Genomic DNA, 13,857 nt, shown 5'->3' with positions numbered 1-13,857 from the left:
AGTTCCTCTTCTCTTTAATTCTTTATGAGGCAAAAACTATTACCTGAAACCATAAGTTCAAAGAAGAGGGATGAAATAAGTGTAAAATATGTGATAGAAGATTATTGTACAAAATCTGGTTGAACTACTGAAACCACAGGGATTCCACTAACGGCAGTAAACTAAAGAATTGAAAATCGATTATACTAGAGAAACACTTATGTGCACTCAGCGTCTCACTGCTACACTGTCGATAAAAAGCAAAATAGTTTGCATATTTCTGTATTCGCGAAACATTACATTTGAACTTTAAAGTGAAGCGTTTCTACATCTATTACTCACTGTTGACGAAATGTGGGTGGCAGCTTTTGAGTCAGAGCTGAAATCGCAGTACAATATGTAGAGAAGTTCATCTTCCTCCTAGCTCAGTTAATACGTTTTAGAAAATGCCTATTTTACTCGTGTTTCGTACGCCATCCGCTATAGACAGATGTCATGATAGCTCATGTTTTTCTACACGCTGTGTGTGGATACCATCTGCTGTGATATATTTTTACTACTTTGTCTTTTTGGGTGTTTACACCAACAGACAATGTATCAGAACTGATTGCCTTCATGTAGGCCAAAATTTGGCTATCTAGCGTTTTGTTTATATTTTGATGCGTAAAATAGATACTATTTTCGTATTGTAGTTTCTTCTAGAGGTGGCGCTATTCAGTAAACCGAAGTAATTTAACGAACGTAAAATATGTTCGGAGATTTGCGACGATGATTATTCAGATGTTCCTATGAGAATAAAGATCCAGATAACAATCTGAATAAGTGTTTTTATAGTTCTGAGAACAGTTCAAGTAACAGTGACATCAACAGACCTGCAAAGAAGAATAAGGTGTCAGTGCTTCCGAGTGATTCTGAAATAAAGATGAAGGTGGTTCTGTTCTTGTGAACGATTCGATTTCTCACAATGTTAAGAGTTTAGAGACATCATCCATGTGTCACTCAGGCACTAGCTGTGCCAACTGTTCCCACGTATGCTTATCATTATATCGGGCAAATCTGCAGAGAAAAATGAATAAAATAAAATACCAGTTTCTCACGTTCACACCACGCGGACTCCCTGATGAACCGCATCATTGTGTTAGAAATATCGAAGCTAGTAAGATTTGTGAATATTATTAGAAAGTGATTTTAATGCTGTCCATAGCCTGACTTTGTCTAGCTGAGTCCTAATTGTTTGCAAAGTTGTAACAACCTACATTTGGACATCAATTTCCTTAAGCCAAAGAGCTTTCTGCCACTTCTATCTGAGCCATTCGCCATGAGAACAGAGACTATTCTCCATGCTACCCTAGGGCCTTAAACTGCAAAACTGTTTTTTGCACCCAATTCGCTATCACATAAAACTGAATGCTAGATAGAGTCACAATCAGTGCCACGTCGAACGGGAAAATAATTGATTTCTGGAACTTTATTCTATATCAATCACAAACCTGTGTAATCAGTAAATATAAAATAAAACTAATGAATCCACATGGTGTCGTGACCAAAGACAAGATCAACCCCAAATTGAAAATAATTTCTTTCTTACCACAGAATGACAGCTTTCTTCCATGAAGTGCTAGATGTGCAACCTGGGCAAGAAAGTGATGCCACCGTGGACCTAACGGCAGTAAATTCGGGCTATCTGGTAATAGCAGCAGAATAATCGACACGATGTACGACGTTAGACAGAGGAAATGGCTTATTGATCAGGAAATGCAGGATAACCGATGTTCAACCTGTAATCACATATGACCCCTGTGCTGAGGATTTTTTAATTGACTGGCTGGCAGAGTGCGATCCAGGTCGTCTGATGGCTATGACTATCGAACTGACTGAATGTTCGAATCGCAACGACAGCAACTGGGTATCTACAACTGTGAGTCACGCAGATTATTAAACTTTTAAAAATTCGCTTACCAGGGCTCACCATCAATCGTTCAGGCTTAACCAATGGAACATAACTAAGAATGAAGGACCAATTATTCTAACAAGTTTTTTTTCTAAGCTAATTTAAGATTACATCACACGTTTTGGAATGAGGAGTAAAGTCAGCATATTACCTTCTTTGAGCGTGTTAATTCAGGTGTTGAAAGAGACTACCCTATTTATCATGGCGCGATAGTTTGAAGTGTGGAATGGTCATCTGAAAACGCTGGGTATTTCCATTTTATCATTTCTTTAATGTTTTAAAGAATGAAGTATCTCGAAAGAAAAAGACGTCAAAATTTCCGACAATTTTCAGCCAAATTATGAAATCGCGCGTGAGAGCAAGGAAAAAGCGGACTTTATTGTATATCAGCTTCCTCTAGTTCGGATATTTATCTGCAAGTACACTATGTGATCAAAAGTATCCGGACACTTTCTAAAACGTACGTTTTCATATTAGGTGCATTGAGCTGACATCTACTGCCAGGTACTCCATATCAGCGACATCAGAAGTCATTACACATCGTGAGAGAGCAGAATGGGTTGCTCAGCGGAACTGACGGTCTTCGAACGTGGTCAGGTGACTGGGTGTCACTTGTGTGAGACGTCTGTACGCGAGATTTCCACGCTCCAAAACATCCATAGGTTCACTATTTCCGATGTGACAGTGGAGACGTGAAGGGACACGTGCAGCAAAAAAGTGTACAGGCCGATCACGTCTGTTGACTGACAGAGACAGCCGACAGTTGAAAGCGGTCGTAACGTGTAATAGGCAGACATCTATCCAGACCATCACACAGGAATTCCAAACTGCACCACGATCCACTGCAAGTACTACGACAGTAAGGTGGGAGGTGTGAAAGCTTGGATTTCATGGCCGAGCGGCTGCTCATAAGCCACACTTCACGCCGATAAATGCCAAACGACGTCTCCCTTGGTGTAAGTAGCGTAAACATTGGACGATTGAATTGTGGGATAACGGTGTGTCAAGTGACGAATCACGGTACACAATGCAGCGATCCGATGGCAGGGTGTAGGTATGGCGAATGCCTGGTGAACGTCAACTGCCAGTGTTTGTAGTGCCAACAGTAAAATTGGGAGGCGGTGAGGTCGTGTTTTTCATTCAGGGGGGCGGTATCCCATTCTGTTTTGGGTGGCACTATCAGAGCACAGACCTAAATTGATATTATAAGTAACTTCTTCCTTCATGGAAGAAAGCTGTCATTCTGTGGCAAGAAAGAAATTATTTTCTATATGGGGGTTGATCTTGTCCCTTGGTCACAGCACCATGTGGGTTCATTAGTTTTACACTCCTGGAAATTGAAATAAGAACACCGTGAATTCATTGTCCCAGGAAGGGGAAACTTTATTGACACATTCCTGGGGTCAGATACATCACATGATCACACTGACAGAACCACAGGCACATAGACACAGGCAACAGAGCATGCACAATGTCGGCACTAGTACAGTGTATATCCACCTTTCGCAGCAATGCAGGCTGCTATTCTCCCATGGAGACGATCGTAGAGATGCTGGATGTAGTCCTGTGGAACGGCTTGCCATGCCATTTCCACCTGGCGCCTCAGTTGGACCAGCGTTCGTGCTGGACGTGCAGACCGCGTGAGACGACGCTTCATCCAGTCCCAAACGTGCTCGATGGGGGACAGATCCGGAGATCTTGCTGGCCAGGGTAGTTGACTGACACCTTCTAGAGCACGTTGGGTGGCACGGGATACATGCGGACGTGCATTGTCCTGTTGGAACAGCAAGTTCCCTTGCCGGTCTAGGAATGGTAGAACGATGGGTTCGATGACGGTTTGGATGTACCGTGCACTATTCAGTGTCCCCTCGACGATCACCAGTGGTGTACGGCCAGTGTAGGAGATCGCTCCCCACACCATGATGCCGGGTGTTGGCCCTGTGTGCCTCGGTCGTATGCAGTCCTGATTGTGGCTCTCACCTGCACGGCGCCAAACACGCATACGACCATCATTGGCACCAAGGCAGAAGCGACTCTCATCGCTGAAGACGACACGTCTCCATTCGTCCCTCCAATCACGCCTGTCGCGACACCACTGGAGGCGGGCTGCACGATGTTGGGGCGTGAGCGGAAGACGGCCTAACGGTGTGCGGGACCGTAGCCCAGCTTCATGGAGACGGTTGCGAATGGTCGTCGCCGATACCCCAGGAACAACAGTGTCCCTAATTTGCTGGGAAGTGGCGGTGCGGTCCCCTACGGCACTGCGTAGGATCCTACGGTCTTGGCGTGCATCCGTGCGTCGCTGCGGTCCGGTCCCAGGTCGACGGGCACGTGCACCTTCCGCCGACCACTGGCGACAACATCGATGTACTGTGGAGACCTCACGCCCCACGTGTTGAGCAATTCGGCGGTACGTCCAGCCGGCCTCCCGCATGCCCACTATACGCCCTCGCTCAAAGTCCGTCAACTGCACATACGGTTCACGTCCACGCTGTCGCGGCATGCTACCAGTGTTAAAGACTGCGATGGAGCTCCGTATGCCACGGCAAACTGGCTGACACTGACGGCGGCGGTGCACAAATGCTGCGCAGCTAGCGCCATTCGACGGCCAACACCGCGGTTCCTGGTGTGTCCGCTGTGCCGTGAGTGTGATCATTGCTTGTACAGCCCTCTCGCAGTGTCTGGAGCAAGTATGGTGGGTCTGACACACCGGTGTCAATGTGTTCTTTTTCCGTTTCCAGGAGTGTATTTTATAATTACTGATTGCACAGTTTGGTAACTGATATAGAATAAAGTTCTATAAACCAATTATCTCCTCTATTGACATGGCAGTGATTGTGGTACTATCCAGCATTCAGATTTATGTAACTGCCAATTGTGTACAAACAACAGTTTTTCAGCTTTTGGCCCTACGGTAGCATGGAGATTTAATGTGTCACTCTGCAGAAGAGTTGAATAAATTGGTCCTCGCATTTACTTTCTGCGTCAGTGTGTCATCAAGCTACGCAGTTGCTCCATGTAATCGAAACATTGTGGGAGACTTTGGTGCTTCTGAAGCCTAGTATTCTCTGTTAGTATTAGTTGAGAATATTCTCCGTTCTCATTGCGAATGGCTCTGATAGAAGTGGCAGAAAGCTTTTCAACTGAAGGAAATTGGTGTCCAAATGTAGGACATTACAACTTTGAAAACAATTAGGCAGACAATTAGGAGTCTGTTCGACCAGGTAAGGCTATGGAGAGCATTAAAAAACACTTTCTAATAATATTCACAAATCTTACCAGCTTCGATATTTCTAACACGCTGATGAGGTTTATCAGGGAGTCCGCATTCTGCGTGATGTGAACTTCACAAACTAGTATTTGATTTTATTCATTTTTCTCTACATGTTTGCCCGATATAATGATAAGCATACGTGGGAACAGTTGGCACAGCCAGTGCCTGAGTGAGACCTGGCGATGGCTCGAAACTCTTAACATTGTGAGAAATCGAATCGTTCACAAGAACAGAACCACCTTCATCTTTAGTTCAGAATCACTCGGAAACACTGACACCTTATTCTTCTTTGCAGGTCTGTTGATGTCACTGTTATTTGAACTGTTCTCAGAACTATAAAAACACTTATTCAGATTGTTATCTGGAACTTTATTCTCATATGAACATCTGAATAATCATCGTCGCAAATCTCCGAACATATTTTACGTTCGTTAAATTACTTCGGTTTTCTGAATAGCGCCTTCTCTAAAAGTAGAAGAAACTTCAATACGAAATTGGTATCTATTTTAGGCATCAAAATATAAACAAAATGCTAGATAGCCACATTTTGGCCTACATGAAGGCAATCAGTTCTGATACGAGGTCTGTTGGTGTAAACACCTACAGAGAAAAGGTAGTAAAAATATATCACAGGAGATAGTATCCACAGACAGTGTGTAGCAAACATGACCTACCATGACATCCGTCTACAACGGATCACACGTAAAAGCGGGCTTGTCCATAACATGTTAACTGAGCTAGGAGGAAGCTGAACCTCTCTAAACGTCGTACTGCGATTTCATCTCTGACTAAAAAGCTGCATGCCACATTTCGCCAACAACGAGTAATAGATGTAAAAAGGCTTCACTTTACAGTTCTAATGTATGTTTCGGAATACAGAAATATGCAAACTTTTTTGTTTTTGTTCGACAATGTAGCAGTGAGACGCCGAGTGCACATAAATGTTTCTCTAGTTTAATCGATTTCCATTTATCCAGTTTACTGACGTTAGTGGAATCTTTGTAGTTTCAGTAGTTCATCCCCATTTTGTACAATAATCTTCTATCATAGATTTAATACTTTTTTCATCCTTCTTCTTAGGACTTATGGTTTTGGGTAATAATTGATGCCTCAAAGAATGAAAGAGATAAGGAACTGTAGTGCGGTCCATCTAAAATAACCACTAACGTCACTTACAGCACTATGCAGTTGTCTGTAATTTTGCCATATCAAATTATTACATAAATGGATGATATTGTGCCATCATCAGTGACAGATGTAAGCACCCTTGTAAGTTCCGTATCAAGTAGCATCAGTTAAAAGCAGAAAATGCTGTTAGTGCAAGTAAATAGTCAGTTCTTTCTTTGTTAGATCCCCATGTAGCTCGTTCCGAGCGAGAATATCATTATTCAAACCAATTCCTAATTTAAAATTTTATCCAGATACCAGACCTCGGAAATGAAAGAGAAAACCCTGTCTCACAGGTAAAAATTTTATTTGTAGTGTTACAATAATATAAAAATATAAATAAATTATAAAATGTCTTAAACAGCATTGTAGATTCTCTTTGCCGTGACGCCTCCGAAGGTGTAAGTCTGCAACAAGAAATACATCAAGATCTTACTACAGTCCATAAACGCAAACGATGCATTGCAAGTCGCTGATCAATACAAGACTTCAAATCTGTATTATTACCATCTCAAAATTAACCTCTAAATCAAGAGAACTTTTAAACTGGGGTGATATGAGCTTGGTAAAATGTGACGTACCACGACCAGCTGCTGAGCGCTGAAGCTCTTCTCGAGGGTCACGGTCTTGCCATCCTCGCCTTTCTCGACCTTGAGCAGCGTGTGGTCGCCCTTGAGGGAGACGGTGCTCTTCCACTTGCGGCCCAGGGACTCCTCTGCAAACTCTTCTCCCAGGCGGAACGTGACGCTGCTCTTGTGGTCCCCTGTTTGGTTTGTCACTGTGTACTTGTCGCCGTCCACGGTCAGTGTCACCCGAGACTTCGTCTTCAGGGCTACCTGCTTGTGGGCTGGGTCTGTCACACCTGCAAAAAAAGAACACATAACTTATGGACACAAAATATTGTCGTTGGATTAGCGGAAAGTAACCTACTGTCTCTAAGTTACAGTCTCCCACTACATATCTTGACGACAGAATGAAATAGAAATAATTTGCCTGTACTTCTTTCTGCAACTCTTTAGCATAGTGATATTTTAAAACTGCATACCAGAAGCAGAGGCAGAAACTAAGTAACTGTTTTCTTGCACACACTTTGTAATCTTAAGTGCTTTATGCATGTGGCTTTTCTGTAACTAAATGGTTGAAACAAACATATTCAATAGGATATTGTAACGGAATGATTTAAATTCCTATTGCTTTATTAGGTCTATGTAACTCAATTAGCTAATAAATAACTTAGCATGGCACTGTTGCCAATAGGAATTGGTCTAACCTACAATTTAGGCAGGATTTGTTTCTTCATACACAGTGACATGTATCCCGAGTGAAGTTTGAAGTAAGTATGTCAGTTAAATTACGACTGCTTGATTCATATGTGCAGTGATTCAAGTCATGTGTGTGTGCTGTTGATGAACATGAAACAGAGAATGGAGTGGGTGAAATACAATGACGATCGTAGCCTACTCGTGGCAAAGAGCAACATTTGTATTATTTCTATCCATCCACCAAGCGAGTCACTGCCATATCACAGGACCTCACTCGATGATTAATTGTGGGGTTTCCTGTTCTGTTCAACACAATGGCTTCAAGTCCAACCATCAGAAATCTTATAATCCTCTTTTACCCCTTTGACACCTAAATCTAACAATAAAATTTATTTAGTTGTTCTGTCTCGAACTGGCGACCCCAAGAGTACCATCGCGAAAACGTGCAGTAGGACAGTGGTCTCTGGGGGAAATCACGTGTATCTAGTAGAAAAGTATTGCTGGGAAGCTTACAAACATTCTTGGGTTCAGAAGTCTTATCAGTAAACACTAAATATTTCTCAGGTAGTATTGCTGAGGACTCTTTCTAGACATTGAACTGCATCTTTACACCAAGAAAAGTCTCAACAGAAAGGAAGGGGCAGTGGCAAACAGTTTACCACTGATATGATCTTGCACTTTAGGACATGCTCTTATTTTTTTACTGCTGGAATCGTATGGTCCGCAGTCTGCATACTGTGAGGGTGCGCGCATTCTGCTAATGACACAACTTAACAATCGCATGTACCATAGTGAAACATACACAGTTACGACACTCAATCAAAATATGTACGATGTGGTTTAGAAGAAGTGTATCAGTTTGAAAAATAACACTTACATTGGTAGTTTATGCAGTTCATGACCACACATTCTAAAAGACATTAACTGTACATAAAATTCAAGAAATTTAAGGTGGAGATAGTAAATGAACAGGAAGGACGCAATGCACAAAAATGTAGGGGTTAGGTCCTAACAGCAGCTGTCAATGGTTGTACTGTACATGGAGTCTACATAGCACAGCAAGTTGCCCACATTATATTACTATTTTTATGTCTATGTGCCCCTGTAGTTTTGTTTTAGGTTCTGAAGATACAGAGCCTATGCTACCCTCACAGAACCTTCGATATACTACAGTGGAACCGAATTTTAAACTAAAGATAATCCGTAGCTTGTGTTGTTGTAACTAGAACACTAATGTGATTTTAGTATATCTCAAAGTGTTTGACCTACACCAGATGTATGAATAAGAATTTTGTTTTTCTTGTTATGTGTCATTGCAATTGTCAATTTTGACGAGGGTGAGGACATAACGGTATGGTGTGACCTCCACACGCTATAGGAGCACCACAGGAACTCTAAAGCTGTACGACCTGACAAAAATTGGATCCCAAATGCTTCTAAATGGGAGTCTAGTGTCTTAGCCAATACACCATTTCACAAACGGCTAAACAGAGTTTATTCTACTTTACAACAGCAACAATGCTGTGATCCGTAAGAATAGTTAAGTGACTACGTACTCATCAGGAACGGGAAATAAAGAAAGCAAAGATACGAGCATGGAACGTTTTCGTCACTGGAGTGTACGAAAGAAACCAGGAAATTATCACGTAAGATGACCATAATACTTTCTGATAGTCAGTACTCACCATAGACCTCAAACATGGCCTCAATATTCTGCTGGCTATCCAGGTCCAGTTCATAGGTCTTCCCAGAGAACTGCTTCACCATTTTGCCGGCGGTTCTACGGATGTCAGTTGCGGTTCTGTGACTTCAGCAGTCCTAATGTCCTGTGGTGGAGCAGAAGCTCTTTTATATTGATGTAAATGGCTTCACGCCTAGTGTAATCGTAACCGACAGAGATAAGCAAACTTCCTGCCGTAAAGTAGTAATTTCCCGCGTGCTATTTTCTGATGATCTGATTCACTCCACTTCATTACAGAGATAATGCTGTTGCGCCATATTAACTTCTTATCATACATCACAAGTACGTGCTTCCTTGAGATTATCTTTCTGTCTTCCTGTAAGAGAACGCTGTACTGGCGATACATGTTAACTCTGTGCATTCGAATTGAAATTCATGTCTTCTACGAGGAAGGATTCGGTTTTAAAGTAAATCATACTGCCTTGTAGGGAAAGTAATGTATTGATAAAGGAATTTAGTCAAATTAAGTCTGGGAATTTGGTTAGTAAATGAGACACTAAAAGCAATATATGAGCTTTGGTAACCGAGCAGCTAACTAACTGATGAGTGCCGAAGAACAAATATATAAATGCAAACTGGCAATTTCAGGAGAAACATTTCTAAAAATAGAAATTTAATGTTAATTCCAGACTTCAGAAGCCTTTTGTGGAGGCACGTGTTAAAAGTTAAACTTTGTGTGAAAGTAATACACGAATGATAAGCATTTGAAACAGGAACAGAGAAGAAGCCTTCGAATACAGTGTCATAGAAGAACGCTGGAGATTAGATTGGTAGATACAATAACTCAAGTGAGAAAAGAAATGTACGGCAGAGCTTCATAAAAGAAGAAGCCGATTGATGTTGCAGCAATTGAGGCAGTAAGGAGCTCTCAATTTCGTAGTGAATTGTAGAAAGCATAAATTGTACAGACAGGCCAAGGCTTCTCTACAGTATGCGGGCTGAAATGGGTATAGGTTGCAATATTTATGCAGACAAGAAAAGGCTAACATCGTATATACAAGTGTGGGGATCTGCACCAAACCAATTACCACATGTCAACCATGTTTTTTAACAGACAATCCCCGAATGAATCATAAACCTAGCATTGTACACACTTCAATTTTAGTATTTGGATAATATAGGTTGGGCTGTTTGGGGAAGGAGACCAGACAGCGAGGTTATCGGTCTCATCGGATTAGGGAAGGATGGGGACGGAGGTCGGCCGTGCCCTTTCAGAGGAACCATCTCGGCATTTGCCTGGAATGATTGTGGGAAATCACGGAAAACCTAAATCAGGATGGCCTGACGCGGGATTGAACCGTAGTCCTCCCGAATGCGAGTCCAGTGTCTAACCACTGCGCCACCTCGCTCGGTGGATGATACATTTGATATGATATTAGTACTTCTTCTATAAGTTCAGGCAATTACGTGTGGATATCGTTTGGAGGGAGTAACTTGTAGTTCACATCTACAATTTCACATGAATGCAATCTGCAATTACAGTGAAAGAAAAAAGGACCACTTTGTCAACTGTTCACCACGTAGTAAGAGCCTTCTACTAGGCCACGAAACGTCACAGTCGCATAATCTTATCAGGATTTAAGAATTACCCTACCTACTCTCGTATTATGTTTCAGTTTAGTTTCTTGGACAGTCTGTATAGTTACGGGAAAAGTTCTGTATGGATTGTCCAACGAACATCTTTTATAATGTTACTTATAATTCGTCTTGATTGCAATTTTTTTTATTCATATGACCGGTTTCGATTCATTCAGAACCATCTTCAGATCTGATATTTCAGTTACGGCAGTAACCCGTCCAAATCCAGCAATTTTCATTTGATGTGACACAGCATGTGGAAGTTGCTTGATTTGGTCGGGTTACTCCTGTAACTGAAATATCAGATCTGAAGATGATTCTGAATGAAGCGAAACCGGTCATATGAATAAAAAAAATTTGCAATCAAGACGGATTATAAGTAACATTGTACAATCGCTGATTGCTGCTATTCCATCAGACATTATGTCTGTTTTTGCGAACATCTTTTAGGCAATCGAAATGTGTCAAGCTGTGAATCACAATATTTGCCATAACTGTTTCAAGAAATAATATCTCAGTAAGAATGGTTCCCCAAGCGCCTTCATTGTTCGTTCTTAGTATTAACTTATTTCACAAGTTGTAAATATGCATTTCAGAATTTTATGTTGACAAAATTGTCACCGTGTTTGTTGTAATACAGGTAATTTCATAATGTTTATAACATTATAACTGTTGTCAAAAGAACGCCTCTGATGGCATTACGTGAACGTATAATGAAAGTGAAGAAATACTGTAGCATCAATTAAACTGAAATCACTTCTTATTATGATGGTCCTCAGGATATTACAAATGGAGGGATGTGGTTCATAATAGGGTGTATGATCAGATGAACAGCAGTACGTGCTCTGCAGGTGCTCCCAGGTGGGTCCAAAGTTAGTTAAGTTGTTTCTGTGGTGGGGCGTTCCATTCCTCCACCAACGTCTTCGACAATTGCTACATGGTTGTTGGTGCATGCGAACATCCTGCAGTACGTATCTCTACCGTATACCAGAAGTATTGATATCTTTTAAAGAGGGGACCTGTCAGGCCAGTCCAATCGCCGTGTACTCTCTCGTTCCAAGAGCTGCCTCACGTATACAGTTCGATGCGGCCGCTCATTGTCACCCATGAAAATGAAATCAGGATCACAATAACGTTTACCGGTCAGTGTACCATGCTGAAAGATTTGAATATCAGTATGTCCTTGCAGCACTCCGTCTCCCCACACCATGGTACCTGGGCTACCAAGACGGGCACGTTCGACATTGTTCATGGGTGATTTTCGTGTGTTCACATCTCACTGTACTAGGATATGAGGGTACGTCCACAATCAGACGACATATGCCCTCATCTGAGAAGAGCATGTGAGTTCTGCCCCTCCTTGATCCAGTCCCTACGCTCTTGAGACCGTCGCAAACGGTGCCACCGATGTGTGGGTCTCAACAGAGGACAACATACTGGTCGTCGGGCAGAGAGTCCATCCCTACGCAGCCGTCGTGCCACTGTAGAGTGTGAGATTGCGTGACTTGCACCTGCTGTATTATAGATCCTTTCTTGCCTGTTGCACAATATAGCGATCATCTCCTATGCAGTTTGCCATTGTCAGCCACCTGTCATTTGGGCAGAAGTGCCTGTGTTTTGGAACGCTCCCCATGCTCGTGAATTGTGTTGTGAGCAATAGCAAACTCCTGGACTACACATGTCACACTTCTTTCTCCCTGTTTCCTGATGATTCTTCCCCTTTTGAATCAATCCGAATGTTGCCTCTGGGCCGTCATTGTAACTGCTCGCTAACTAATACTGTCTTTTCTCATTCCTTCAACTGCGTCGGGTTTCCGAGCTCGCCCCATTTGGTGTTGATGTCATTATGACGTCACGCCGTCTGACGTCCAACTTTCAAATGGTTCAAATGGCTCTGAGCACTATGGGACTCAACTGCTGTGGTCATAAGTCCCCTAGAACTTAGAACTACTTAAACCTAACTAACCTAAGGACAGCACACAACACCCAGCCATCACGAGTCAGAGAAAATCCCTGACCCCGCCGGGAATCGAACCCGGGAACCCGGGCGTGGGAAGCGAGAACGCTACCGCACGACCACGAGATGCGGGCGTCCAACTTTCTATGGACGACTGTCACACCTTTGATCAATCAGTTTCATTCATTTTCACTAAGTAGTTAATACGTTACGTTACTTTATGTATCTCGTCCTTAAGTACTTTAAATGAAATATTGATATTCTCGTGAAAACCTGCATTTGCGAACCATAGACCATTGAAAATATAGTGGACTTGACATTACGATAATCCACTGAGTAGTTCAGACACAGCAGCACTTTTTCTTTAAAAAAATAACCAAGAGAATATCGGCGATATGGTTTATCTGTTATTAAACAGGCGAAAGTACGTACTAAGAAACAGAGCTTTTCTTTCGTAATTTCAGTCAAAATATGATGAATCAATCTATGGTCTTCTCCTCCACACGAAGATGTGCAGTTTTCCTACATCTACATCTACATCTACGTGGATATACTGCAAATGAAGTGTCTGGCAGAGGTTTCATCCAACCACCTTCACAATAATTCTGTATTATTCCACTCTCGAACAGCGTGCGGAAAAACGAACACCGGGTGTCTTTCCGTGAGAGCTCTGATTTACCTTATTTTATTATGATGATCATTCCTCCTTATCTAGGCTGGCATCAAAAAATATTTTCACATCCGGAGAAGAAAGTAAATGATAGAATTTTCGTAGAAGATCCCCCTGCAGCGAGAAGTGCCTTTGCTTTTATGGAGCCCTCCCCAAATCCTGTATCATGTCCGTGACACTCTATCCCATATTTCTTGATAATACGAATGTGCTGCCCTTCTATGAACTTTCTCGATGTACTCTGTTACTTCAATACGGTAAGGAACCCACACGACGCA

At 42.2% G+C, this 13,857-nt stretch overlaps 1 protein-coding gene across 1 annotated transcript; it reads right to left on the bottom strand.

Annotated features, from left to right (window-relative positions):
• Window positions 1–6,686: 6,686 nt before the first annotated feature.
• On the bottom strand, window positions 6,687–9,440 carry LOC126101114 (fatty acid-binding protein, muscle-like). The gene is made up of 3 exons (XM_049911796.1): window positions 9,319–9,440; window positions 6,953–7,233; window positions 6,687–6,778 (listed from the first exon to the last, which is right to left on the bottom strand). The coding sequence occupies exons 1-3, from the start codon at window positions 9,398–9,400 to the stop codon at window positions 6,728–6,730; spliced, it is 414 nt and encodes a 137-aa protein (XP_049767753.1). The 5' UTR covers window positions 9,401–9,440; the 3' UTR covers window positions 6,687–6,727.
• Window positions 9,441–13,857: the final 4,417 nt, after the last annotated feature.

This window comes from Schistocerca cancellata, chromosome 9, assembly GCF_023864275.1.
Source record: "Schistocerca cancellata isolate TAMUIC-IGC-003103 chromosome 9, iqSchCanc2.1, whole genome shotgun sequence".
Lineage (NCBI taxonomy): Eukaryota > Metazoa > Arthropoda > Insecta > Orthoptera > Acrididae > Schistocerca > Schistocerca cancellata.
This window is presented reverse-complemented; position numbering and strand designations above follow the sequence as displayed.